This window comes from Pygocentrus nattereri, chromosome 6 (assembly GCF_015220715.1).
Source record: "Pygocentrus nattereri isolate fPygNat1 chromosome 6, fPygNat1.pri, whole genome shotgun sequence".
NCBI lineage: Eukaryota > Metazoa > Chordata > Actinopteri > Characiformes > Serrasalmidae > Pygocentrus > Pygocentrus nattereri.
In genome coordinates this window covers 39,389,273-39,416,737 of record NC_051216.1, presented here as the reverse complement: position 1 = coordinate 39,416,737, position 27,465 = coordinate 39,389,273, and the positions used below count along the sequence as shown (strand labels likewise).

The 27,465-nt window shown below is 39.0% G+C and overlaps 1 protein-coding gene across 3 annotated transcripts in view; it reads left to right on the top strand.

Moving 5' to 3' along the window:
- cntnap5a (contactin associated protein family member 5a) overlaps window positions 1-27,465 on the top strand; it is a 164,934-nt gene that overhangs the window by 127,290 nt on the left and 10,179 nt on the right. For all 3 annotated transcript variants that reach the window (XM_017695068.2, XM_017695066.2, XM_037539132.1), the window contains exons 11-19: window positions 1,907-2,013; window positions 2,571-2,690; window positions 4,533-4,733; window positions 15,062-15,218; window positions 16,279-16,406; window positions 16,553-16,723; window positions 19,222-19,440; window positions 21,315-21,554; window positions 25,739-25,963. In XM_017695068.2, coding sequence (XP_017550557.1) covers window positions 1,907-2,013; window positions 2,571-2,690; window positions 4,533-4,733; window positions 15,062-15,218; window positions 16,279-16,406; window positions 16,553-16,723; window positions 19,222-19,440; window positions 21,315-21,554; window positions 25,739-25,963 — 1,568 coding nt within the window. The remainder of the gene's footprint in view (window positions 1-1,906; window positions 2,014-2,570; window positions 2,691-4,532; window positions 4,734-15,061; window positions 15,219-16,278; window positions 16,407-16,552; window positions 16,724-19,221; window positions 19,441-21,314; window positions 21,555-25,738; window positions 25,964-27,465) is intronic.

Below are 27,465 nucleotides of genomic sequence, written 5' to 3'. Positions count from 1 at the left end.
TGCATTTAAATGTGCAGAGGCCTGTTCTCCTTATAGGATGTGTTAACTTATTAGCATTAGAAAATATGACAAGGGGCACCCAAACTTTTGCATTTAACTGTTTATATTTAGCAACATAGTTTGCATTCATTTACTAGCAACCATATCTTATACAGTATAGATTGGAATACTATAAGCTAGACAGCAAAAGGAATTTTATGATGTTTTTAACAGCTTTTGTTTTGACCTCGGTAAAAAATGAGAGAAAATGAAGTAAATGAGAGGTGGTCTCTAACTTTCTAAAGAATTTTAATTATTTGCAGTTTTTTATATCTCATTATTGTATTATTAGGGCGGCACGGTGGCATGGTGGGTAGCGCTGTTGCCTCACAGCAAGGAGGGCCTGGGTTCGATTCCCCGGCCGGGCGGCCCTCTCTGTGTGGAGTTTGCATGTTCTCCCCGTGTCTGCGTGGGTTTCCTCCGGGTTCTCCGGTTTCCTCCCACAGTCCAAAGACATACAGTCAGGCCAATTGGACATGCTAAATTGCCCCTAGGTGTGAGTGTGTGAGTGACTGTCTGTGTCTGTCTGTCTGCCCTGCGATGGATTGGCGACCTGTCCAGGGTGTATCCTGCCTTACGCCCAAAGACTGCTGGGATAGGCTCCAGCACCCCCCCGTGACCCTGACAGAGAAGCGGCTTAGATAATGGATGGATGGATGGATGGATGGATGGATGTTTGTATTAGTGAAACTGGTACTTAAAATAATTTTGTTATTGAAAGCTGTTCTTTGCAGAAACACCCATATAACACAACATTCAGAATAGGACTGCTTTTGGCTTGGCTCTACCTCTGATGTGGATGTTGTCTATTCACATTGCAAATGTAAACAAAAGTGAAAAAGAGAAACATCAGGACTTTAACTACATACTCAGAAAGAAAGATCACTGGAGCAGTACCCCTCTTGTCACTGGGGTGGTACCCTCAAGGGTTTAGTCAGGGAACATAATTGTACCATCATATATTTCTAAGTGGCATTGACACCCCATCTCGCCTCCAGACTTTTATTCTATTGTTCTGTTTTAAAATATTAGATTATAAAAAGATATAAATATGTCATTTTCCTCTCAGAAAAAAATGATTTAAGGTACTCAACTGGACCTTAAAACCACTTTGAGGGCCTTTGAGGGCACATGTACATTGTTTGTACCTTGATGAACAAAAAAATGTACCTGCACAGAACTTTAGTTTCTAACAGTGTACCACTTCTTATCAGCTGCGGTTTCAAGTTGTGCTCTTCTGTCGCTCGATGGATAAACTTACGGCGGGTATATGTGCCAGCTCAACTGGGCTTTGCTGGTATTTGCTCCAGTGAAAAATTAGCATTCACCTCCTGTAGTTTTAACAGTAATAGCTGAGCTTCTCTTGCTCAAATGTTAAACTCTCCTCTTTGATTAATATTGTTACCGTGAAAAGCTGTTATTTAGTTTACCAATTCAAAGCAAATGAATTCACAAAGTAAAAATATGAAATATCCACAGTGTCAGCAAGTCAAAAGAACTCTTTTTTTTTTTTTTTTTCGGCAGCTTGGCTTGATTTAATGGACGCTTTGTGGCTCTCTGTCTCACAGTTTCAGATCAAGGCCAATTCTGATGCAAACAAATTTGTGTGGAAGGCAAGTTAATAGAATGCTGCCTTCTTCTTTCAGTCTCACTAAATTGGTTTTTTGAATTTCAGGCTCAGGCTAATGCAGACAGGCGTGCTCTTCACTGCAGTGTTTTATTGGGGGGTGGATTAGGCGAACGCTGTGCTTTAGATTTAGATGTGGCCTACCAGATAAGTCTCTATAGCATCAATAGCACTGAATATTTTGTTTCTCTGCATTGTGTCTGATGCGCTCTTCCCCTTTCTCCCAACTGTTCTTTTCAGGTGCCTCCCCAGTTTCTGCGAAAACGGCGGCCGCTGCACTCAGACTTGGTCTTCTTTCCACTGCGACTGCGCTGGAACCGGATACAGTGGAGCTACGTGCCATAATTGTAGGTTTACTTGGAGCATCCCTGCATTTTAAAGGTGTTGGAAGCCTGGAAGACTCAGCATTAATGTTATTAAAACAGGATTATTTCAAGCCAACACACACATTTTTTTGTGTTCCAATATGGCTTTGATAACTGGAATCTGCTGCAAATTATCAGCAGATCTGCGGTTATCAACCGCAACCACTCTATTCATTTCCATTTCATTTGAGTGACACAGGTAGTCTGAAGTCAAGCATGTGAAATGGAATAATGTGAAAGGCCGTTTGCAAGATCGCTCTAGTCTGATCACTAAGAATACATTTGAGTCACTAAGATACTTGGTGCATAGATCTTAGATCATGCCTCCCATGCACGTTCCCCTCCAGATGTATCCAGAGAGCCCACAAAGAGCATATACTTATGCAGACGGCGTTGACCTTTTTTTCTCGTCTGTTACAAAACGCTCCCACGTTTACATAAGAGTCTGACGTCGGCTTTTGTTCTCAATATGAAATGTGCTTTAGTGAATTCTCAGACTCGCGTTTTGTTTTTCCCTTGGTCTTTCTGCTTCACTCCAGCTGTCTACGAATCCTCGTGCGAGGCCTACAGGCTTGCAGGAAGCTCCTCTGGCGACTTCTCCATTGATCCTGATGGGAGCGGCCCTCTCGGCCCCATTCAGGTCTACTGCAACATGACAGGTATGCTCCGGCCTTCCCTCCCCGCTCACACTGGAAATGCAGCTATACTTTCTGATGCTGTCAGATGACAACCCATCCCAGTTAATGTAATCCATCAAGTATCGTAATCCTGTATAATCTTAATCCATAATATCAGATACCGAGAAGCTTTATTCCAGAGAACTATTTGGCAACACATTAGACCTCTGGCTTTGATCAGCGATTATCATGTGACCCGAAGGGATTTTGTCCTGGATTATGACTTAAGCTAGTTTGATCCTTCATCATTCTAGTTTTGTATAGTAAATGCTGATCAATTAATTGGGGCATAGAAGGTTGCAAATAATTCAGTTTCAGATGTGCTTCTTTATTGATCTCAGTGCTACAATGCAGATAAATCCGTCCCAGATTCTCCAGGAATTAGGAAATGCAAGAATTCACAAAAATATGTGTTTGTTTATTCAGCTTTAGTCTCAGCTGCTCTGCCCGTATATACATAGATCTTCTGATATCTAAGTTGGCCACAACTGGCCACAACTTCCGTAATTCTGTTGCTTGTGTTCTGATTGGGTCTCTGCGCATCTGTATGAACGCCCTTCCAGGTCTGTTGCAAGAAGTTGCCTGCTCTATGTGCTGTGACTGAACTTTATCCCTGCAATGGACATTTTGTACTGGCTTGGTTGAGGCAGAGCACAGTAGTTGCTGTGTTCATGTTAGTTCAGAGCTGCATCTCTACTACAGGGATGCATGAAAGTTTGTGAACCCTAAACTTGACCCAAAACTTCATCAGATTTTCACAAAAGTCCTAACAGTAGATATAGAGAAACAAATTAAACAAATGAGAAAGCGGTTTAAGGCTTCGTCATTTATTTATTGAAGAAAATGATAGTTTTAGATCAAATTTATGCAGAAATATAGAACATTCTAAAGGGTTCACAAACTTTCAAGCACGACTGTAGATGATCTGAGTACTTTATTTTTAATACATTTCCTCGAATTGATTTCCTACATATTCCTAAGTTCGTTTAGAGGATATGTTCAGTGGGCAGAGTGTACGTGTGGATAGTCTGTCCGTAGTTTGTTATTGTAGTCAGTTTTCATTACATCACTTTGATGTATAACATTAAAAAATACTCTTTTTTTATTTTTTAACCTCAGTTGCATGTTCTTGGTTCACTTGATACACTCATTTTTTGACAGAAACTAAGTAGGCCACATTTAAAGCAAGTGAAATGAATGTAAGATACATAATGGTATTGCTGCCAACTTTGAGAATTGCCACTGTAAAATCTAACGTTTTAGTCTGCAACAAGTAAAAAAATGACTGCAAATTCCTGGTGGGTCTGCAATCCAACATCACTTAAGGTTCCTAGGGATCAGTGTGTGGAATACCCTCTAGCGTTCATGGGGTCCCATGTTGGCTGGCTACTCCAGCAATGGTTTGCCACTTGACTAACTCACTTGACATAGCAATACTGATGCTAGCTTGGCAGCAAAATGTTTGCTTTAACATTTCTTTTACTTATGCACTTCTTTTGTCTTCAGTTTGAGAAACGAGTAATAATTCACTCTTTAGACCAAACCTGGGAATCGGGCAAGTTTTTTTGATTTACAGATATGCTACTGCAACCTCTAATACGTTAATTAGACCCTCCAGCACCCCCCTGTATTCACACCTAACTAGGGGTTAAGCCTAGTCCTGGACAATGCCACATTCAGAATGGAGATTCTCCATTAAAAGGAGAGTTCACTGTTCACTGTCCATGAAACTGACCCTTAATATCTAGGGATAAAACAACTCGAAAGCACATCAGGATATTCTGTGACCTGTATCTTCTCCTTTGTCATTGCATTACATTCCAGAGAGCAAAGTATGGACTGTGGTTCACCACAACAGCACAAGTCAGGCACGAGTCCGAGGTTCTACCCTGGAGAAACCATACAACATGCACTTTGACTACGGTGCCTCTCCGGAGCAGCTGAGAATGCTCGTGGCACAGTCGGAATACTGTCAACAGAAGATAACTTACCAGTGCAGGAAATCACGCCTTTTCAACACATGGGGTGAGTCCTGGCTGAAAAATCAAAGTCCCTCTATTTCTCTCTTACTTTAAACATATCAGCCAAGATATGTTTGGTGTCCGAACTTGCATTAGTTTTTCACTGGAGCTACAAAGCTAATGTAGCTAACAAAAAATGGAAACTTATATGAGCTATGCAGCTGACACAATGGTGTAATGGGGAACACCTCTGCCCCCCACACTGTAGACTGGGTTTTCATGCTCCACTTAGGCAACCACTCTACACTATACCAGTAATAGTCCTTGGGCAAGACTCCTAACACCACCTTCACCTCCCTGTGTAAATGCCATAAATGTAAATCTCAAAAAGTCTTGCCTGTGTGGAGTCTGACACTGCTGAAGTAGATTTTTCAGTAAACTGAGCTTTAGAATAATATCATTTAGTATATTATTTGTTGTGTTATGTATTATTCATTGCATCAAAGCCTGACAGCTTTGAGAGAATTCATGATTTTGTATTATGTTTGTGTTCTCTATACCCAGAAAGCATTGCTCAAATGCATATTTTCCTAGTCTTTAAACCAGAAAATATCATTATAGAGACCACTGTGGCAGTGTAAGAAGCAAGTAAGCAAGCTTACAACAGATGTAGTAATGGTTTCTTTGTTAACTTTGGAAGGAGTGCCCCTTCAAGCTTGTGTGGGCTTTGACAGCAGATTCCCTCCTACTGAGTCAGGCTTCATTGTGCAACCTGTACACGGCAAAACATGAAAACTTAGCCAGTGAAAACATCTTAAATGTAGTCAATATAGCTAATATTATACATCATGAGATTGTTGTAAGAATTTTGTAATATAATTTTATGTTTCTAGACATTCTAAAATGCTCTTAAGTGATTTTATCCTGTCTTATTCCTGCGGCAGAAACTTTTACTATTTTAATCGTTATTTCTTAAACCACGCAAAATGATTTTCATTACTTCTCAAAACAAGCAAAGTGATCTGCCAGTGGAATAAGAAACGTTCATAATATTAAAAAATGACTTAAAACAAGTCAAAAAAGCGCAGAAATGTGTTATAATATTCTTACATTAGTCTCATAATGAGAAATATAACTACATGTAAGATGTTTTCACTTGCTAAAATATATATATTTTTACAGGGTCCTTCACAAGGCCCAGTCCAGGGTTCACCTTTTGCATTTGCCACACAGTAAATCCAGACTCTCAGAAGCACTATAGTGTAAAGTCTTAACTGTCAGAAGAGTTTCAAATTGATACTCTCTCCACTACTAAATCGCTGTCTTCGTGCTTTGATGCTTCTATAAATGTCACCCTGGTTTGACAGCTAATTGTGAAGCTTTTGATTAGTTGTCCTCTAATGTCCAGGAATGTGAACTTGGCTCCAAGGACCAAGTGGACATTGCACATTACGCATTTTATGGGATGAACACTTCAGCTGAGCAGTGAATGGAAAGTAGCATGGGTGTAGTAGTGATTGGCGAATGACTGGTATAAATAAATATCGGTGATGATTCAAAAGTAACTCAAAACCCAACACTTTTTCCAGATTGCCACACGCAGTCTGAGGAAAATTCTAAGTGTTGTCTGTCATGCTTACGTGTATTTATGCTTGGGAAATATTAAAATATAATACTTCTGCAGCTATTAATGGGTAAGGAAAGTGGTCAGATCATCCCCTGCTGTTTGCCATCACAATATATGTCAACAATGAATTGGAGGTGAGGCAACAGAATGTGCCGTGTCACTCCCAGTTGCAGTTATATATGACCCTGTGTCAGTGTTCCAGATAATCAGTTAATTGACAATAAAAGAGAGAAATACATTTTCTAAGACGGAACACAAAGTCTGTTTTGATCACTGTCACATCCCACAAAGCTGTGCTGGAAGTAATTCAATTGTATTATAACCTTTACTTCACTGCTGTTCTGTTGTAATGCTTCAGAATGCTGTTATTTCTGTGTTGCAAAAGACAAATATAACTTTAAACATCGTGCTAAATATTAGATGCTTTATTCCTTTTTGCTGTTAAAACAATGCATTCTGAAAGGATATCAATAGGCTGTTAAGCTACTACAGTTCCCTATCGGCTCTTTCGAGTGCTACATACCATCTGAGGACATTGCATTTTCTATACATCTTAATTTGTCCCAATGCTTCACATGAGCTGTAAAATTATGAAATTATAGTGCTTTATGGTTTCCCTTATTCCCTTATTTTACATGGACTTTGGAACTCACTCACTCTTCTGGGCCTGTTTAGCAGTCTGAAGTTCCTCCACAAGGGGGCGCTATATCCAAGTCACATTTAAAGAGAAGAAACAGTCGTGAACCCACACCAACAGGAGCCCACAAATGCAGTTGTTTGCGGTAGCCACTTTTAAAATGAGAAGTGAAGTAGTTCTTATTACCAAACGATGTAGAGTTACTCCAAGTTATATCATTTAATATGGAGTGGGGGTTGAGGGGTAGCGTTATAATCATTAATCCTGTTTTATTACATAAACATATTGTGAAGATGATGAAGGAAAACTGCAGTACACTTTATACAACCGATATGGTAATGCTAGCATATTAAACCTCGCTGTGGTGAGGCTACATGGTTGGTATTTCGTCTCAGCATTCTATAATCCACATTGTCCTTTAAACAAAGTTTGCCTGCGCTCCCCCTGGGAGTTCAGTAAGACACGCCTGTTGAGATTCTCTCTCTTCTCTGTTCAGGCTGCGCTGGGGGAGAGTCATGTGTAGGTTCCTAATTTATGAAAAATGGATGTAGCTTAATTCCTCCAAGGCAGATATCATGTCACTGCAGACAATAAACAAGATTTTTATTCCCCCCACTATTTAAGGGAATGTTCTTTTCTCCTCTCTTCCAGTCCACTGGACTCCAAACAAAACATAATTAGTTGCATTTTTTTTGGAAATGCCACATAATCCATCTCTCTAACTTGATATGTGACCCCCCCCCGTCTCTCCCTCCTTTTTCCTCTGTTTCACTGTCTCTATTCTTCCACTCTCCCACTCTCTTCCCTTTCTCTTAGCTTTGTCTGTCTCTCTTCTTTTTCTCCCTTCTTCTCTCTTTCTCCTCTTCCTTTCTCTCTCTCTCTCTCTCTCTCTCTCTCTCTCTCTCTCTGTCTATTTTCCTTTTTGTCTATACCTTGATTTTCTCTCTCATTTTCCCCTCTTGTCATCTGCCAGCCTCTCTCTCTCTCTCTCTTTCTCTTTTTCATCCTCTTCTGTATTTCTCTCCCGCCTCATCTCCTCAAAATCTGTCTTTTTTCTTCCTTTTTTTCTCTCTCTATTTCTCGCTCTTTCACACTGTCTCTCGCCTTCCTCTTTTTCTCTTTCGCTGTCTCCTTCTTCTGCTCTACCAATTTCCTCCTGATCTTTTCTCAGTCTGTCTCTTTTCTTTCTTCCGTTTCTTTCTCTTTTTTGTCCTCTTTATCTCTTCATCAATATCCCTCCTCTTTCTCTTTCATTCTCCTTTACCAGTCCCCCCCTTCTTCTTCTTCTTCTTCTTCTTCTGTATCTCTCCCTTCTAATCTTCTCTCAGGCTCTCTCTTGTCTTTCTTCCTCCCCTTCTGTCTCTCTCTCTCTCTCTCTCTGTCTCTCTTTCGCTTTCCTCCCATCCTCTCTATCTCTCTCCTCTTCTTCTCTCTCTCCTTTTTTCCTTTTTCTCTACCTCGATTTCCCTTTCTCTTTCTCTTTCATTTTCACTTCTTTTCCTCTACCAGCCTCTTTCTTTCACTTTTTTCTTCTTGTTTCTCTCACCCTCCTCATCTTCTCTCAATCTCTCTTTCTTTCATCCTCTCAGCTCTCTCATTCTTCTTTTTCCCTCTTTCGCTGTCTCTCCTTCAGCTTCCTCTCCGTCCCTTTTCTTTTTCCCCTTCCTCTCTATTTTTTTCCACCTCTTCTTCTCCCACTCTCTTTATTTTTCCTCTTTGTCTCTACCTCAATTTCCCTACTCTTTCTCATTTTCCCTTCTTGTCCTCTACCGCTTCTTCCTTCTTCTATTCTTCCTTTTCTCCTGTATCTCGCTCACTCCTCATCTTTTCTCAAGCTCTTTCTTCCTCCCTCTCTCTGTCACACACTATCTCTCTCACCCTTCTTTTTTCCTCCGCTCCACCACTCTCGCCGATCTCTCTCAGCTTCCTCTATCTTCCCCTTCTTTTCGTCCTTTCCTCTCTATCTCTCTTTTCCTCTGCTTTCTCTCTCTCTTCTTTTTTCCTCATTGTCTCTACATTGATTTCCCTTTCTCTCTCATTTCCCCCCTCTCATCTTCTACCAGTCTCTCTCTCTCTCTCTCTCTCTCTCTCTCTCTCTTTTCTCCCTTGTCTTCTGTATTGGTTCTAATGTGCTTTGTCTTGTGGTGGTGCATGTAGAGATGCTTTTCCAATCAAACCAATCAGACTGTGCTGTATTTGCACTGCACTCTGCATCATATTTTCCTTGTATTATATAAAGCTCTTTATGCGAGTGCAGGAATAGCTCACTGTGCTTTACTCCTCCTGCCAGACGCAGTCAAGCATAAAACAAGGAGCGGCACGTGTACCAAGCGGACTGTGTTAAACCTTATCACTGTTATCACCACAATAACAATAACGCTGTAATCTTACCTGAGCGCTTTCTCACGCGTAGTTCTTCAGACACTCTTACTTTTCAGTCCTCCCACATTTGAGTTCACCAATAAAAACAGTATTATGATTTCAAAAATGAACATTTCTTGAGTAAAATTAATAGTAACAGGCCTTAATAAACATCAACAGACTAATATTTTGTTAATGACTGTGAGTAATTATATAAAAGGACCATATGCAGTAATAAATTCTCCAAATATGACAAACTACTAGTTATAGATGATTAAGTAGTTATTTATTATCTTACTCCTTTGCGATATGTAAATGTTTGTTAAGTCCATAGTTATCCATTATTAAAGGGTTAATATAACTTTTTTTTAATATTAATCTTTCATTCTTCAATGTTTAACATAAATATTACTTATACACTTAAATATAATTCATCTATAAAAGCATTTGAGGTATGTTAATTATTTGTTAGACCTGTTCAGTTAGACACAGAACTAATCAGATGTGTACTGTAGGCATGAGAGGTTTAATTGCAACTACAGTGTATATATGATTTTTCTGTTATGAAGTATTTGTGGCCACAGCATTCATTGGCTTAGTGGTGTGAGTGGCCAGTGCAAATTTCTACCCATGTTTAAGGTTTTTGCCTTGTGGTTTTGACATTGAGTACATATCTGACCATGCAGTGGACTAATTCCATAGCTACATTTCAGTATTATAGCAAAACTACAGTCATAACTCTAGACTTCTCAGCATTAATGGAAGCATGAACGCTTGAACAGACCTTCCTCACACCTCAAGCAGCACAATGACAGGGTAAAGCAGCAGCACTAATAAGTAGCTGTGGAAGTGCTGCCACTTCTAGAAGAATTGCGTGCATTTTGAACTCCCTGAGCGTTTGACATTGACGGGAGCGCTGCAAATCAGTCGCAGTCTCTCACCTTCCAGGGTGGCCTGTCGGCCTGGCAACTCCTTCTTAAGCTCATGTGCTTCTCTGCATTCATAAGTGAAGGCGGATTGTGTTATCTCAGTCTCTCACAGTCTACGTTCTCTCTCTTTCTTGCTCACTTATGGCTGACAGACCAATCTCCATTAAAAAGGCCACAATTCCACGTTTACAATTTTTAAAAAAACGTAGCTCACTAAGCCCGCTCGTCTGCAGCTCTAAACTCCGCCTGAGACAATGTGCACAGATCAAACCGCTTGCCTGCAATTCTTTTGCATTTCATCAGCAACGAGAGACGCAAACACCTCCGAGCCTGTCCGTTAGGAAGATAATTAGAGAATATTCATGGCCCACATCCATCGTTGATTTTTAATCTGGCAGTTGTCCCAGACATCCAATAATTACAGCCCTGATAAAATTCCACTTGACATTAATGGAGCCCGAGTCCAAAGATTTATTAGAGCACATCATGATTACTGCACTTTATTACAAACATTTGGCTTTGGAGCTTTAAATTATCCCATCATTATAGATATCACTCACTGTTTCCTGGATGCTATATGCCCGACGAGTGCGAACTTAATAATTGCATAAGTTGGAAGCTTATCGAATTCGACTTTTGCAGAAAGCCGGAACGAACAGAAAAGGCATAAATCTGACTGCGTGCTTTTATTATGTATGTTTTGAATTACATTAGAAGTGTAAATAATCTCATTTTCCCCCAGGGGGCAACTGAATCTCCAGCAATTATTTATATATTATAGAAGAGAGTTTCAATTTACATCAAAAGGAGATATCATTAAGCTATAATGGTTAAACAAATGCCATTTGAGTTCTGCTGTTGATGCTAAAAGATTTATCATTCATCCACAGTCTGGATCTCAAAGGTACAATTAAATAATTAAGATTTTATCAGTGAAGTTTTCTGCAGGAATTAGAAAAAGGAGCAGAATTATATAAATATGGAATAATAATAGATCAAAAGAACACATCCTAAGACCAGAGCGCATTACTGCATCCTCAGCCTGGGTACAGTAAACAATGATCTAATTTTAATAGTCAAGTGAATAAAAGCAACTGAAAAATCTACTTTAATATGGTTACAGTCTGTCAAAGTGGTCTTCCTAAAAGCAAGTTCTTTATTGTGATAGGCTCAGGGGTCCCACAGATCCTTAAAATGTCTTTAAAAAGTCATAAGATAGGTTTAAACCCCTTAAAATCCCAGGCTTATTACATACTAAGGCTTATTATTCAGTAAGTACAGGGACTTCAGTGCAAACTGGTTGAGCTATTCTTAGGTCACACAAGAATCGTGCAATCTCAAAGTATATATTCATCCTTTTGAAAATAAAAAATAAAAATGTACATTCCCACATTAGTGTTTGTCCGGGTCCCCACACATCCTGGAAAACTTGAGAACCTGAAAATGTATGAACTAGTTCTATAGTCATGGAAAACACCTGGAAAAAAATGGGGGAAAAGGTCTTTAAATATTAGTAAAATCCTGGAAAAGTGTGAAGTTGGGTAATTAAAGCACCAGGATTGAATGTATTAGTATATTTCTAGCGGCCAGTTTGTATGTCCATTCATATCTGTTGTAGTTTGGAACGTTAAAGTGTGTGGAGACGCCTAGCAGAGCATGTAACGTTCACTTCTAAAAGCAAAATAGACCTATTTTACCTTATAAGTTCATGTTCCAGGTCATATTAAACACCACTCACCATTTTGCCCCACCTCTAAACACCCTTTGGCATTTGATTATGTTGCCGTGCACCACAGTTGAGGAAAAAGAATATTAACTAATACAATCCGAGCTCCTCTTCCTCCTCCTTGCCTTCTATATTACCAGAATTTCATCCACCGCCTCCAAAGCGGGTGCTGGAGGTGTGGATTAAATCACATCCCACCTGAATATTTAACTTGGGAATGAGGTATGAATGCTTCTTTCTGCATGCCGCCTAATGGCCATGACAGTGGCCGACAGCTTTCTTCATATCAAACAATTCTGTACAGCTCAAGCAACAAACAAACAGCATTTAAACACAATAACAACACTTTTATAATTGTTGACTTGCTTTCTCACCTAAAATCCAGCTCACATCCTGTTTAAAATCATACACATTCCTATCAAAATATATTCCGTTAACATTGCTGAAGGAAAAAAAGCAGAGATCAACTGATGAAGCTTCAAAACAAGTGGAATTGTGTTTTATGGCTGCTGCGAAAGATTATTAAGGAATAAAAATGCATTCCAATTTACATTGACCTTAAGAGTATTAGCAGCTCATTTGAAGATTTTTTTGTGTCCATGCTTTTTATGAGCAGCAGCTTTTGTACATAAGTGATGAAAACTGTCCTGGAATTGGATTTCCTAAAAAGAGTGGGAATTGTACGTGTTGTATGTTGGAAATGTCACTGTATTTTCTTTGTTAAGGTCATAAAATTGTATGAAAAATCATTAGAATTGGTTTTAGAAACCTGTGGAGCAAACCTATAACCACACTTAATGCCTAAAACCCTGAACTGCTAAAATCACTCTTCTTCTACAGTTAATCATGACTGTCACTATCAATTATGTTAGTAATCGAATAATCTAGCAATTATTTAAGTAATTAATTGAGATTTCATCTTTTTTTTTCAAATATTTCAGAATACTTTATTGAAAAATATAAAAGGAAGCCTTTAAAAAAGCTTCATATGTAAATAAAACATGAAAAACAATGCATTAAAATATGTGTCCATGTTTTTTTATGAGCAGCAGCTTTTGTACATAAGGGATGAAAACTGTCCTGGAATTGGATTTCCTAAAAAGAGTGGGAACTGTGCAGGTTGTATGTTGGAAATGTCACTGTATTTTCTTTGTTAAGGTCATAACATTGTATGAAAAATCATTAGAATTGGTTTTAAAAACCTGTGGAGCAAACCTATAACCACACTTAATGCCTAAAACCCTGAACTGCTAAAATCACTCTTATTCTACAGTTAATCCACAGTATAGTGTCCCCATATTTCATGCAACCAACTCATAAATACATTAATTTACATTGTCATTTCTCTTCTTCACTCTGCAAACATGACTATATTCATGCAGACTGTTGGTATTGTGATTGTAATGTACCTGCAGAAGGGCTTCAACCTTTTAAAACAGGAACTAAAGGTTCCTTCCAGTGCTCTTCCCTTCATTCTTCTCCTGCCTTCTGTAGCACCTGTATGTAAGAATCCTTATGCAGTCTTAAGTTGCCTTGGGCTAGTGCAGCATATTCCCCTTGATCCAAATAAGAAGATGCTCTCAGTGGCTGTCTCAATATCTGTAAGCTTACAACTGTATAATCATTTACTGACCATGTAGTTCAAACTTAAGATGAAAACTGTCTCAGTTCCTAGGTATATAAATATGCTGCCCTCTAATGCACCTAATTTTATGGAAGCATTGCATATATTGCTTAATGATACTCCCTGGTCACTACAAGTTGCAGACATTGGCCTCTGGAAAATGCTTCCAGGCAGTAAAAGCCAAATCAAGATGATGCTTACAAAGCTTATCCCTATGTGCAGCAGTGCAATTATTAACTGCTTTGAGCAGGACTCTTCTTTCATATTGATGTATTTTCCATTTTTAGCAGCAATCATGACTGTCACTATCAATTATGTTAGTAATCAAATAATCTAGCAATTGTTTAAGTAATTAATTGAGATTTCATTTTTTTTCCCAAATATTTCAGAATACTTTATTGAAAAATATAAAAGGAAGCCTTTAAAAAAGCTTCATATGTAAATAAAACATGAAAAACAATGCATTAAAATATGTGTCCATCGGGTGACGTTCCGTACTATAAAAACGACTAGTGAGAGAACTTATGCATTAGTGGGGCACCTGTGAATTTAATATAATGCACTATTAATTCATTTATTCCACTTTAAATTGTATGCTGGCCTTGGTAAAGTCTCAATGATTATAATTGAAGTGGCCTGTTAAGCTTTTAGCCATCTGCCGTCATCATCAGATTAGACCAAGTTAAATGAAGCCTTTGACTTTGTATGCATGTAATTCGTAACTACAAACATGCATTAGTGAGATCATGCTGGTGTAGGTTTCCTCCCTTTTAGTGCGATCTGAGGGCTCCCCCTTGTGGAGACTCAATAGCCTGCCAAATCTGGCTTTATTGTAGCCTGGGGATGCCCTGTTTGTCATTCAGATTTGCAAGCTAAACTGATTCACTGAGAAATTTTAATCAGTTCATTTTTTTTATTGAGTATTTGAGTAATCGTGACAGCCTTTGGTATTTTGGTATGTGCACCAGCAACCATTAATGCATTCACCAATAGAATCCTTACATATTTACGCCTGTTAGACATTTTGTCTACTTACTGCCTCAGGATACGCCTGTTTTGTCACTACATCATTTGTACTGGCTATTTCATTCATTTGCTTCATGATTGTAGTGTGTGTTGTCTGTTTCCATAAACACTGATGTCTTGAAGTCTGCTTGGCCAGTAAAATACATTGAAATCTGATTCTGATCTGCGAACTGCGTGAGTTGAATAAATTATAGTTGTGTGCAGGGGCAGGAAAAGTTCATCTCTCTGTAACTAGCTACCTTATAAGCTTCCATTTAATAATACTACCTACCTAGACAGCTACATATGTAGGCGTAAGGGTGCAGGGCTGCTCAGTATACATTGAGACACATCTGTAGGCCAGAATGATTAGTAAAAATCAGTCTGGCCCACAGTTCAGTCTCTAGCTCTGTTACAGAGCTTTGTTTAAGCATGAGCTTACTTTTTTAAAAAGCGCTTGCTTCTGTGTGTTTTATGCTGCAGATGGTGCCCCCTTGTCCTGGTGGCTGGACCGTAGCGGAGAGAGGAGGACGTACTGGGGGGGCGTCCTGCCCGGAGTCCAGCAGTGTGCCTGCAGTCTGGAGGAAAATTGCATCGACTTGAATTACTTCTGCAACTGCGACGCAGATAGAGACTCATGGTAACAAAGGAAAAAGAAGCTCAGTGCATTTTCTAGCACACTGTCCATGTGATTCATATCACAACTTTACAGAAGAAGGAAATGCACTCTTAGAAAAAGATTCTGCAGGGATTGTTAACTAAAGGCAATGGTTGTTAATATAGCCATGTCAAGCCAACCAGTATTTTAATACATCTATGCAGTTCACAAAATGGCTATTATAGTCTATCTAGTTGCTATATTTTCTCTTGTGTTAATTCTACTTATTTGTCTTATTATTATGATTACTTTTATTAGGCCTGTTAATGTTAATTTTCCTCTGTATTATTAGTTTCATGGTATACACTTTCCATGATTCCACACTGTAGCTCTTTAAAAAAACTGTACCTCTGTTATTACAATCCACTGAACCTTTTTTTAGGAAAATAAAAAGTTAAATTAATAGGATTTTATTCTACTTATTTAATACAGTGCTGTGCAAAAGTCAGAGACAACTCTTGATGTATTTAACTGACTGGTTAAGACCGCTAATAAATATAAGATATTCATATTTCAGAAGATATTTCTGAGGAGATTAGATATAAGATAATCCACGTGCATAAGGAAGGAGACATCCGCAGGTGGTTCTGTCCATCCGTCCAATAAGAGAAGACAATTCAGCGCTATGAGTCTGAAAGGATGTGTAGCTGTTCAAGAAGCTCTTACTGAGAAAAGGAAACAGACACATCAAACAAAGAAGCTGCTGGTGTTCTCAGAACAATGGACTGACCGCCCCAGAGTCCAGACCTCAACATCACTGAATGTGTTTGCGAAGATTTGCTGAAGGTTCTCTTAAATAGTAAAGAGAAATGTTTTCAGAAGAAAATGAAATAAATAGATGGTGCTCTCTGACTTTTGCACAGTACTGTACAAAAAATTCAAGACTATAAATATTTTGCAATGTCCACTACAAACCCCTCCATTTGATCTGTTTAGAAATGTATTATACATGAATTCAACTGTTCATCTGTTGTATTGTTTTAAGATTGCTGCACTACTGCCATATCACAAAGTTTGTTATTGTGTTTTTTGTTGCTCACAGGGAGAATGATACTGGCTTCCTGTCCTATAAAGAGGACTTGCCCGTGAGTGGGATAGCTATAGGAGACACGAGTCGCCTGAATTCTGAGGCTGTGTATAGCGTCGGACCTTTGGAATGCTCCGGTGACAGTAGGTGGTCTTTTATCCTCCATTTCTTTGGACATAAACCGCATGACTAGACGTCTAATCTGCTGTGCCTAATTAGAATCCAGCCATGAGGGATAGATATCTGAGAGATCTCCGATGTCCTCTGAGAATTCCTCTTTATCCTCCAGAGTCTCTGTGGAACGCGGCGTCTTTTTATGAGGAAGCATCGTATCTGCACTTCCCTGCTTTCCAGATTGAGTTCTCCTTTGACATCTCCTTCTACTTCAAAACTGGCTCCCCCTCTGGGGTCTTCCTCGAAAATCTGGGGCTCCAAGACTTCATCATAGTGGAACTAAGCTGTGAGTGTGTCTCCTCAGCCTACTTTCGTGGGTCCGCTCATTGCGCATTCATCAATAATGCATAAAACACCTAATAAGGTAACTCTATGGTATAATGCTGTTCAGGATGCATCCAAGACATTGCTTTAGCCTGGTTCGACGTGCCCAATTCAACTCGTTAAGGGCTTCCTAATTAGCTGATGTTTTGATTCAGGTTGCCGAGGACTTGATTCATGTGCCACAGAGCAGGGTGTGACTTGATTTATTTCTAAGCATGTCACAGAGTGACACAGTGTCAAGATAAACAAGAAGATTATTTTATCAACCGTACAAATCCAGCGACTCACTTCAGCATATCTCCTAATTTGGAGAATTGTGCTATCAGCCTGTCTGCTCTGCCAGCACTAGGAGAGATAACACGGCCATATCTACAGATCACGGCGTTCCTTACAAGGTTTTGAATTCTAAAGAAGTCAATACAGCTGGCTTCCTTCAAGCAGTGCGCACACAACGAGACAATGCAAGCGTACGATATAAAACCAGATGTGGTGTTGAAATTTCAACTTCTGGAAACCCATCAGTTTGTTGCAAGGTGTAGAGTCACCACTGCACCAGTCTATCTGGGTTAATCATAGTTTGTTAACAGTGCCCACTGTAGTCAGGTTGCCCTGCAGTACCTGCATCACTTGCTTAAGCCTTAGACATGTAAAGATGTCACTGTCATTATATATATATATATATATATATATACACACTTCACGATTTTAAAGTAATTACATTGTTATGGTGGGACCCCTTAGGATCTTCTGCACCAAATTATTTCCAAGAAAATAAAAAAGTTCATTTTTATTTGAATTAATCATCATGCTTGTTATATTCTGCAAGTGAAAATTATCCTATCAGATATATCAGATTTTTTTTTCCCAGTAGTATCTCATGAATACAGCTAAGTGTGCTGTCCCATGGATTTTACAAGCTGTACAGAAGTGCAAGCAAGTAGAGCTAAAAGATTAAATCACTGTCTTTGGAACAAAACCTTGTATGTCCATTTCTGACATTTTTCAGTTCTTGAGATCGTGTGAAAATGCCTGTTTCCCTTTACACTGTTTGCAAATTTCATAATGAATGGACCAAAAGAAACAGCCTAAAATTACTTGGAAAAACTGGTCCCATTGGCTTTTTTCCTTCTCCTTGTAACGAGGAGCGATGTGGAGATGGATGCACATGCTGAGAAAAGCAGGATTTATTATGGGCAAATCCAAAATCAGGGTCTAGACAGTCCAGGGTCAAGGAGCCAACATGAACAGATCGGCGAACAGATCGGGGAACAGACATAACAAACAGCGAAACAGACTACAACACAGGATCCAAACAATACACTTCGAACAGAACATACAATACATACAGCACAAAGACCAACAACCACAAGGGGCAAACACAGGGCTTAAATACAAGAGGGCTAACAAGGGATAACAGGACACAGGTTGAAACACAGGTGGGAACAATCAGGGGCAGGGTCTGAAAACAAGGGGGCCAAACTGGGAGGATAAACACAACAAATGCACGTGGAAGACCAAAAGACAATACAAACACATGGACAGGACTGGGAGGAACAAATCGTGAGACTTCTGTAAAGTTACCATTTTGGAGATACGAGGTTTTGTTCTGACAACAGCCAATTGTTTTTGTATTACAGGGCAATTTAAAAGAGTGCAAATTTTAAATGGCAAGAGCTGCAATCTTTTATAATAACATTATAATATTTATAGCCTACATTAGCAACACCATTGTTTTTATACTGTAGGTTTTAAGTGGGCACCAGAAAGACCAATCAAAAGCAACTAATCACCCTCAACACAACCTGAATTAACTAGCAGCCTGGTGCACTTCATTTAACGTTCAATTCCCTAAAAACGACAAAAAAAGCAAACAAAAAAAAAACACATTCAAACAATGAAGCTCAAATATTTGCCACAATATGAGAAAAATTTCAATCAGATATATTTGCCCAAATCTTTCAGCCATACTAGCACTTCAGATTAAAAATGAAAATCCCAGGCTTAATGCAAACTAAGACTTATTATTCAGTAAATACAGCGACTGCAGTGCAAAATGGTTGAGCTGTTCTTAAGTTACAGAAGTGTGTAATAAAACTTAGCTCTGATGAAAAATCAGTGAAATGAAAAATTTTGTGAGAAAAAATGAGGGTGAAAACAATTTATACCTCTCCACAAAGACGGCCGAGCTGAGATAAAATAAGCTGCAGCTTTTTCATTTCAAAAACTCCTGTACAACTGACAAAAAAAACACATATCTGATATTTATTACAGTTAAAATACACACTTTTCACAGGAGTTCTCCTCTTGTTTCAAAGACCAACGAATGACAAATAATTAGCAGAAAATGACACCACACTTCAGGTATGACTGGCGGTAACTGTGGCATCTACGAGTTAAATGCTCTTTCATTTCAAAAGGTGGTTTTACTCATGGCTTTCTGTCCTTGTGCTTCTCCTTCAGCTCCTTCCTCCGTGACATTCTCCTTTAATGCGGGCGATGGGCCGGTGGTCTTAGCTGTCAAGTCCCCCGTGCCTCTGAATGACAGGCAGTGGCACTGGGTTCGTGCCGAGCGGAACGTGAAGGAGGCGTCGCTGCAGGTGGACCAGCTGCCCCTGCGCTACCTGGATGCTCCAGCTGACGGACACCTACGCCTGCAGCTGAACAGCCAACTGTTTGTGGGTGAGAGACATAGACTAATGCTGTGAATTATTCATGTAAATTTTTATTTGTCCTCAAATTTAAAATATTGCCATTATAGTGAAAATATTATATTATATACAGAACTGTGCAAAAATCCACATTTCATTCATTTAAGTCCCCATTAGAACAAACAAAAGGGAACAATGTATTCATTTTTCAGAGTCAGTAAAAAGCAGTAAACATATTAGACAGAAAATAACATGAGATATCTGCAGCCACACATCCAAAGTTCAGTCTTAGAAGTTGGTTTCGCATTTTCTGCTTCTCACCATCCAAATAAACACATTCAGTGATATTAAGGTCTGGACTCTGGGGTGGTCAGTCCATTGTCTTGAGAACACAAGCAGCTTCTTTACTTGATATGTTTCCTTTTCTCAGTAAGAGCTTCTTGAACAGCTACACATCCTTTCAGACCCGTAGTGCCGACTTGTCTTCTCACAGTGGAAGGATGGACAGAAGCACCTGTGGATGTTTTCAGATCTGCAGCGGCTTGATTTTCTCCTCTCTCTCAAAGATGAAAGCTTTAAGTGGTTTTTACCTGATAGGAACAGTTTTGGTGGTCCAGCAGGTGTTGCAGGTGGTTGTTAGGAACCTAGTTAGAACTCTAGTTTTGACTTTCTCCTTTCTTATGCAAGTGGATCTGATATCTAATCTCCTCAGTACAATCGCCTGAAAAATGACTAACTTGTTCTTAATGGCCATTTTGATTGTGAATTAAATGAAATGACGGATGGTCTTGAACTTTAGAGATCTAATACATTAATGTGTAAATTATTGGTTCTTTGTTATAAACACAGATGCATATCTAGAGAGTTATACAGTAGAATGGGAAAAAAAAGTTCATGAATAATTATTTCATTATTATGCATAGGCTTGATGAGCTCATTTATAAAATATTTGAATGTTTTCAGCATATGAAATATTTAATTGCAGTTCTCATGCACTTTTAACAAGGTGCTTACAGCTAACATCAAATTAAAAGACCCTGCAAGGACTTTCTTTCAAACACTCTATACAAAATATATTTTCCAGAACTAGCGTTCTTATTGTTCTTTATCTCTGTGACCTTGCTATCTTGAAAAATGCATGCAAATATAAACAACAAAATATGATCATGTTTATGTAGGTACCACGCTAAGGTTTTGTTTTTTGTTTTGTTTTTATCTGTTTTATCTTTCAAAGGTGGTAAAAGGTTTACAAGAGTTTTAGATGAATTTTTGAGATTTAGTGTTATAATTATGGCTGCAGTTCATATTCACTCAAATTTGATCATTTTGATAATTAAGGCCCTTAAAGGCATTAAAGCCACTGAACAATGAATACTTTTAACTTATTTAATGAGGCACTCGCCTGCAATGTAATTTATAAAGCTAAGTGCTTGCTAGTCACCAGTGGAGCTTTAATCAGGCCTAAAATTTTGGTCCCATCCCAAATAAGGCCTGATGCACATGTTTGCAGTTCGCACCTCATAGCGATGTCGGCCAAAATGAATAATCACCAGAGGAGCGTTCCAGTAGTGTAGAGTGTTTCTTTAAGGTGGGAACAGGTAGGAAGATGCTCTGCACTCCTCTATTTTTGTAGAATAACACTTGGATTCAATAACAAGTTGTTTGGCATCCATGGCTTCCTAAAAACATCCACCACTGCAATCAGTGGCAAAAGTTGGGAAAATTAGACTCTTTCTGCTCCGACACTCCTGGTGCTTTTGCAGGCTTTGACAGTTACTTGATGAATTGGTCAGGTGTGGTAGACCATGAAAAACAGAAAAAAACACAACATAACAGATCACAGAGAGTTTGGCTGTCTTTGACTGACTTCAGTCCACCAGTTGACACAGTTCTTCCTTTCTTAAGGAGGAACAGCTACCAGACAGAGGGGTTTCCTCGGCTGCATCCGAGCGCTTGATGTGAACGGCGTCAGCTTTGACCTAGACGAGCGGGCCAAGATGACCCCTGGGGTGAGCTCGGGCTGCCCAGGTCACTGCAGCAGCTCTGCCGGCTTCTGCCACAACCGTGGCAAATGCATTGAGAAGAGCAGCGGCTACGTATGCGACTGCACTCACTCCGCCTACGGGGGACCCTCCTGCAAGGAAGGTACAGCTACTTTTTTGTCAGGTTTAAGCCATTTTTTAAATACATTTTTCAGTTTTTTTGTCCCAAGGCACACAGAGATCATTTTGCATGACCATTTCCAACCTCTCTTTAAAGCCTAAACAGGCTGCCTTCCTTACTATGCCTTTATGACTGATATATGTAAGTGGCCTCTGTATTCATGGTATATTTTGAAACTTAGCAAGATACAACTACAATTCTACACTCTCAGAAAAAAAGGTACAACACTGTCACTGGGCAGTACCCCTCTTGTCACTGTGGTGGTACACTCAGGGGTACATCCCAGTATCTTTAGTCAGGGAACATAACTGTACCACAATCCATTGACATTATATTTTCTAAATTGTACTGACTCCACACTCCCTGTCTGGTCTCCAGGACTTTTATTTTATTGTTCTGATTTAAAACATTTGATTATGAAAAGGTACAAATGTCTACTTTTCCACTGGGAAAAACTCATGTAAGGTACATGACTGGACCTTAAAACTTTGAGGGTACACTTACATTGTTTGTACCTTGATGAATGAATCATGTACCTGCATAGTACGTTTATTTCTAACAGTGTATGCAAAAGTTTGTGTGCCCCTGGTCAAATGTTCGGTGGTCGAGAAGACCCAACAAACTACAAATAAAACGAGCTAAACGCAGAAAACACTTTCATCAAAATGACAACACTGATGCTACATTTCATAAACATGCTGCAAATACAGAAGCACATGCAACTTCAGAAAAGCTGCAAAGCAAGTCATAACACAACGGAAGCAGAAGGGGATGGAATATCTATCACGGAAAATCACTGATATAGTGAAGTAGAAAAGACCGCAGACACTTACATCCCCAGTTCATGGTAAACATGGCTGGCTAGTTTGCTATCTGACATGTCGTAGCTGTACTATGGTAGTCATCTGGCATTACTGGTAAAACATTTACACTCTACATCTATTCCCATTAAGATTCTGTGATAACAGCAATCGCCTGTTTTACTCACATAAAAGTCTTTTACCTGTCAATTTTTGTGCTGAACAGACTGTAAAAGTCTGAATGGCTCCGTCCTCTGAGTGTCCTTCAGAAACATATCCATTGTGTTGTAACTGGCGTATCAGTGTTTCTGAAGTTGCATGTGTTTCTGTATTTGCAGCACGTTTTTGAAATGTAGCATCAGTGTTGTCATTTTGATGAAAGTGCTTTCTGAGTTTTCAGCGTCTATGAATTTGCAGCACGTTTGTAAAATGCAGCACCCATGTATTTTGATGAAAGTGTTTTCTGCATTTTGCAGCTCATTTTTTATTTGCAGTTTGTTGGATCACCGTCCAAATGACGACAACCACAAAATAAGTTAAAGCGTCCTCCACAGAACAAATGTCTACATATTTTAATGAGTGATCACTGTTCATTTGCTGAGTTTAACGTATTGGAAAAAAAGAAGACAGAAATTGGGTTCTGTGCAAAAGTAACAGCACGTTTTATATGTCATGGTTTATTTTTTCCGATATGTTAAACTCAGCAAATAAACAGTTATTGTGCATTACAATGTGCAGAGGTGTGTTCGCTGAGGAGGATGTGGGAAGTTATTGACCGTTTTTTCTTTGCTTTTTCTGAAGTATACCTCTCGGGGGAGCTGGAAGAAAACAGCGGTCATACCAGCAATGTGTTTGCTTACTGCATTTCTTTCCTGTTATTAGTAACTATTATTTTCTCAGTTATTAATCTACCTTTTTGGCTTCACGTGTACCAAAATGACCCTGTGTACGAGGCCACTTTGTCTCAAAATATAATAAAATAATTGGCAAAAAAAAGACAATTTCTAGCAAAATGAAAACAAGACAAAGTGAAAATGAAGTATTTTGCTGATGCTTGTTAGCATGAAGCAGACACACTCACAGCTCATTAGCTAGCATTTAGCATCGGCTCTGTGTGCTTTTTCCATAATGAACATCACAAGAATAATCTGATGAAATATTCAGAGCTTCTCTTTTACAAGGTTGTAAACACTGTAATATAATAATTAACATAGGCTGCTATTGACTAACACTCGCCTCCAGTCTCACCTTTCAGGCGTGATGAAACTACGATGCAATGCCGCTTATCAGGTATTTACGTATAGAATTTGAGCAGTGAAAAATAAATTGTGCCGTGATTTGATGGCCTAGTTCTTTTATTTTTTTTTAATCTTTTTAAGGATGGTACTATTGTCAATGTATGTCGATGTCAATCTTCAGGCCTGCACAATGAGTGGGGTTTTGAAGGTGTTGACATCTGAAATTTGAAAACAAAGCCTCTTTCTTTTGCATCTGTCAAGACAGCACAATCATAGAAGAGCAGTAAAGCAGTGTGATTCATGGTTCATCTTAACCCCTTAACATGCCAGGCTTATTACATGCAAAGGCTTATTTTTCAGGAACTTCAGGGGCTTCAGTGCACACTGGTTGAGCTATTCTCAGGTTATAGAAGTGTGTAATAAAACTTTGGGCCTGTCTGTTAGGGAGTTACATGTCTAAAATGATTGGTTTTGTTTATCCACACTCATTGCAGGGGGGATGTTCTCTTCTTAGCCTTTGAATGAAGTCATGACTGATTACAAAAGGCAGCTGGATCAAAAATAGTGTTAATATAAAAAGAAGACAGAAAGAAATGGCAGGCGGTCAATGGGGACCCTTAAATGTGTACTTCAGGTTGCTAGAGACAGATGACCTTGTCCCAAGCCCCCCATCTGTTTTTTTCCCCCAGATAAGTGACAAATATACCAAAATAAGTTGTATTTTATTTTGTTTTGACAATAAAACTTTGAGAGTTTTACAGTGTCATGGCCGTTTGTAGATCGTGAGTCACCTTGTATTATTTCTTTGATGTAAAGGAGTTCATTCTAAGCACGCACGTGTGCTAACTACTCTGGGGGCAAATTTTTATGAGATAAAGGAAACAAAGCTCCAACTGTATCGCTGACAATACCTTATGCAACAGAGAACCATGTCCAGAAATTAGATTTTTTTTTCTCACATTTTCTCACCAACCTCATGTGAGGGTATGGACATCAGCATGCAGATAGAGCTTTCAGAGAAGTGATCAAAGCCGGGGAGGATAAGATGAGGAAGCCCTGCTGCACCACACTGCTTTTGTTGAGCGTTCTTTGTCTGAGTCTATTACTAATCTGGCTTTCCTTTATAATCATGTAGACAGTCTGTCTAGGAGTTAAAAAAGAACCAGACACGTTCTTCATTTACTGCATGTAGCAGTTCTAGTAACACCAAACCATAAGCTTTGAATTTACTTGCAGCTACAGGAATGAAATATATTCCATACACAAAATAACTCCCTTTCAGTTTGTTTGTTTTTTTGCGAGTAATTATTAAGAGTTAATATGTTTCATTCTGTGAGAGAGAATCTGGCTTGAGTATATTTTTGATTATATCTGATTTAATGTCTACTGAAGACCTGTCATGTTCAAACTGTTCATGTTCATAGTTCAAACCGTCACTGTCAAGTTAAGTTATCCAGTGCACATCCCATCCATCTGACAATATGCTGTACAGTGCGGATCGTTATGTAGTGTATACGTTCACATAGCGGAGAGTTAAATCACAGAACCTCAGAAAGAGCTGTTTGAGAACATACTGAGTAGCTTGTTTATTATGGTCAGTGTCCCAGAAACACTGTTGTGCCCAAAAAAGCTTTAAAAATTATTATTATCAGACAGATATTCAGATTTGACCAACATTGAAAATCAGTATTTGGTCTGTCACTATATTACAAAATATTACAACACTATTACAGTATTTTTTTTCTCCTGATATCTGGTCAATGGAGGTCCCATGTCAGTCCTTTTCCACTGACAGATTTGGTAGAGAAGTGATATTGTAAGTTATGATGATGGGTTATATTGTGCAACAACAGATTTGCCTACAGTCAGTAAATGTAAACCTATAAATGACCTTAAATGGTAGGTGTTTCTGATAAAATGACCAATGACTGCAGTTACAAGATAGGCTTATCTAATAATCAGGGCATATTTCTAATGTGTAACTGAGCTGTTTTTATGATGTTAAGCAGGCTGTATTAAACCTTTCCCCATCCCTGTTGGTCTCCTAGAGGGATCTCATATTTAGCCCAACATTTGTGGTTATTGAACAGTGAATAACAGCAAGTCTGTTTTCTGTTTACCTCCCCAGAGGTATCCGTGTCCTTCGAGAAGGGTTCGTCGGTGACCTACACCTTCCAGGAGCCGTTCTCCGTCATGCAGAACAGGACAGCTCAGGTTTCCTCTGCATCCTCCGTGTACAGCAAGTCCAGGGACAACATGGCCCTCAGTTTCCTTACGACGCAGAGTCCCGCAATGCTCCTCACCATCAACACTTTCTCCCAGCAGTACGTCGCTATCATCTTAGCCCGCAACGGTAAGGGTACATCCGAGAGCATCTGGCTGCTGAGAAAACAACTATACCATTTTAATAAGTGCAATAATTTACCACTGATTTTATCACAAAATTTTATGGTAACTGTAGTAGATGCAAGACAAGACAAATGGGATTGGAGCATTATTATATTCACCCCAAAAACTGCACAGCAAGATTGAAATGATTAACCAATCAAATATTCATAACTCCCATATTGATAGTCTCTTTTACTAATTAGACTGAAGGCACAAGGCCATTGGCTTATGCTGGAGACTCCAGTATAATCATTAAGTATTCCAAATGTCAGCTTGAACAGCCATGCAGTTAAAAGAGTTTCTCAGTAAATGAGCGTAGCTGCACAGTTGAACCCATCAAATGTGATTTATGTTCAAGTGCCCCTCGGAAGCTTGCGTTTTCCATTTTACGTATAGCCAAGTGTCCATTTGTTTTGTAATACTAGCATTTTATGCTTGTTTTTATGCTTTTCCCAACATATAAATATAAATCTAATGTAATAGACACTTTGCCCTTTTTTGCTGATGCTTAATTGCTCGGTGCTGAAAGAGGTTAAAACACATTTATTACAGAAATACCATGTCGAGCTATGCTTGTAGGGTGCAAGGAGATGGAAGGCAGCACTGTCTTTCCATCGGTGGGGTCGTGGTCTATTTTCCTCAACACAACAAATGCTACATTATTTTTCAAGACATGAAAAAGCACAGATAAAAGAGCTCACATAAAATCAGCAGGCCGGCTGCGGCAAATAGTCTCAATCATTATCCAAAGTTTGGCGGATCTAGCAGTGAATTCCCCCAAGAGAAAGAACAGTGTGAGAAAATGCCTGTAGTCAGCAGGGAAAAGAGATGAAAAGAGGGATGATGGGCTTATGGGCAGCAAATGAGTTTCTGTAAGTTAGCATAGCCTTAAATTACCATCCATGTTTGGTGATTGTAGGTTGGAAATTGCAAGCAGAAATTTGAAAAAGCAAAACAAACCAAAGCAATGAATGCAAACAGGGATGAAAAGCAATGCGTGTAGGAAATAAGATGAAGTTAATGTAAGAAATAAGACTGGAAAAAAGTAACCAGGAGCTTTGGGACAGTTGCTGATTAGTTTCATCAGAAGGTCTTGGCACCTGTGTCCTTTTAGGTTCAAGACAGCAACAAAATGCAAAAGTAACAGGTCACATTACTGAAAACTCAAATCACAAAATGGAAGTATTGGTGGCATATTTATTTAAAGAAATCATCCAAACCGGTTCATAAGAATTGTCTGCTATCTGGCTTCAAACTCCAACTTGTAGTTTGAAAGATGTGAGAGCAATTAAGAAGATCAATAATTCCACTTATATTTATTTAACCGAGGGGACTGCAATTGAATTACTAAGTGCACCAGTGGTATTGATTCCCTGTCAGATGTTTTGTGCTGATATTCTTGAATTACACACTTTCTTCCTGTCATAAAACTGCTGTCATCATAAAAACTAAACTACTAAGCTTTAT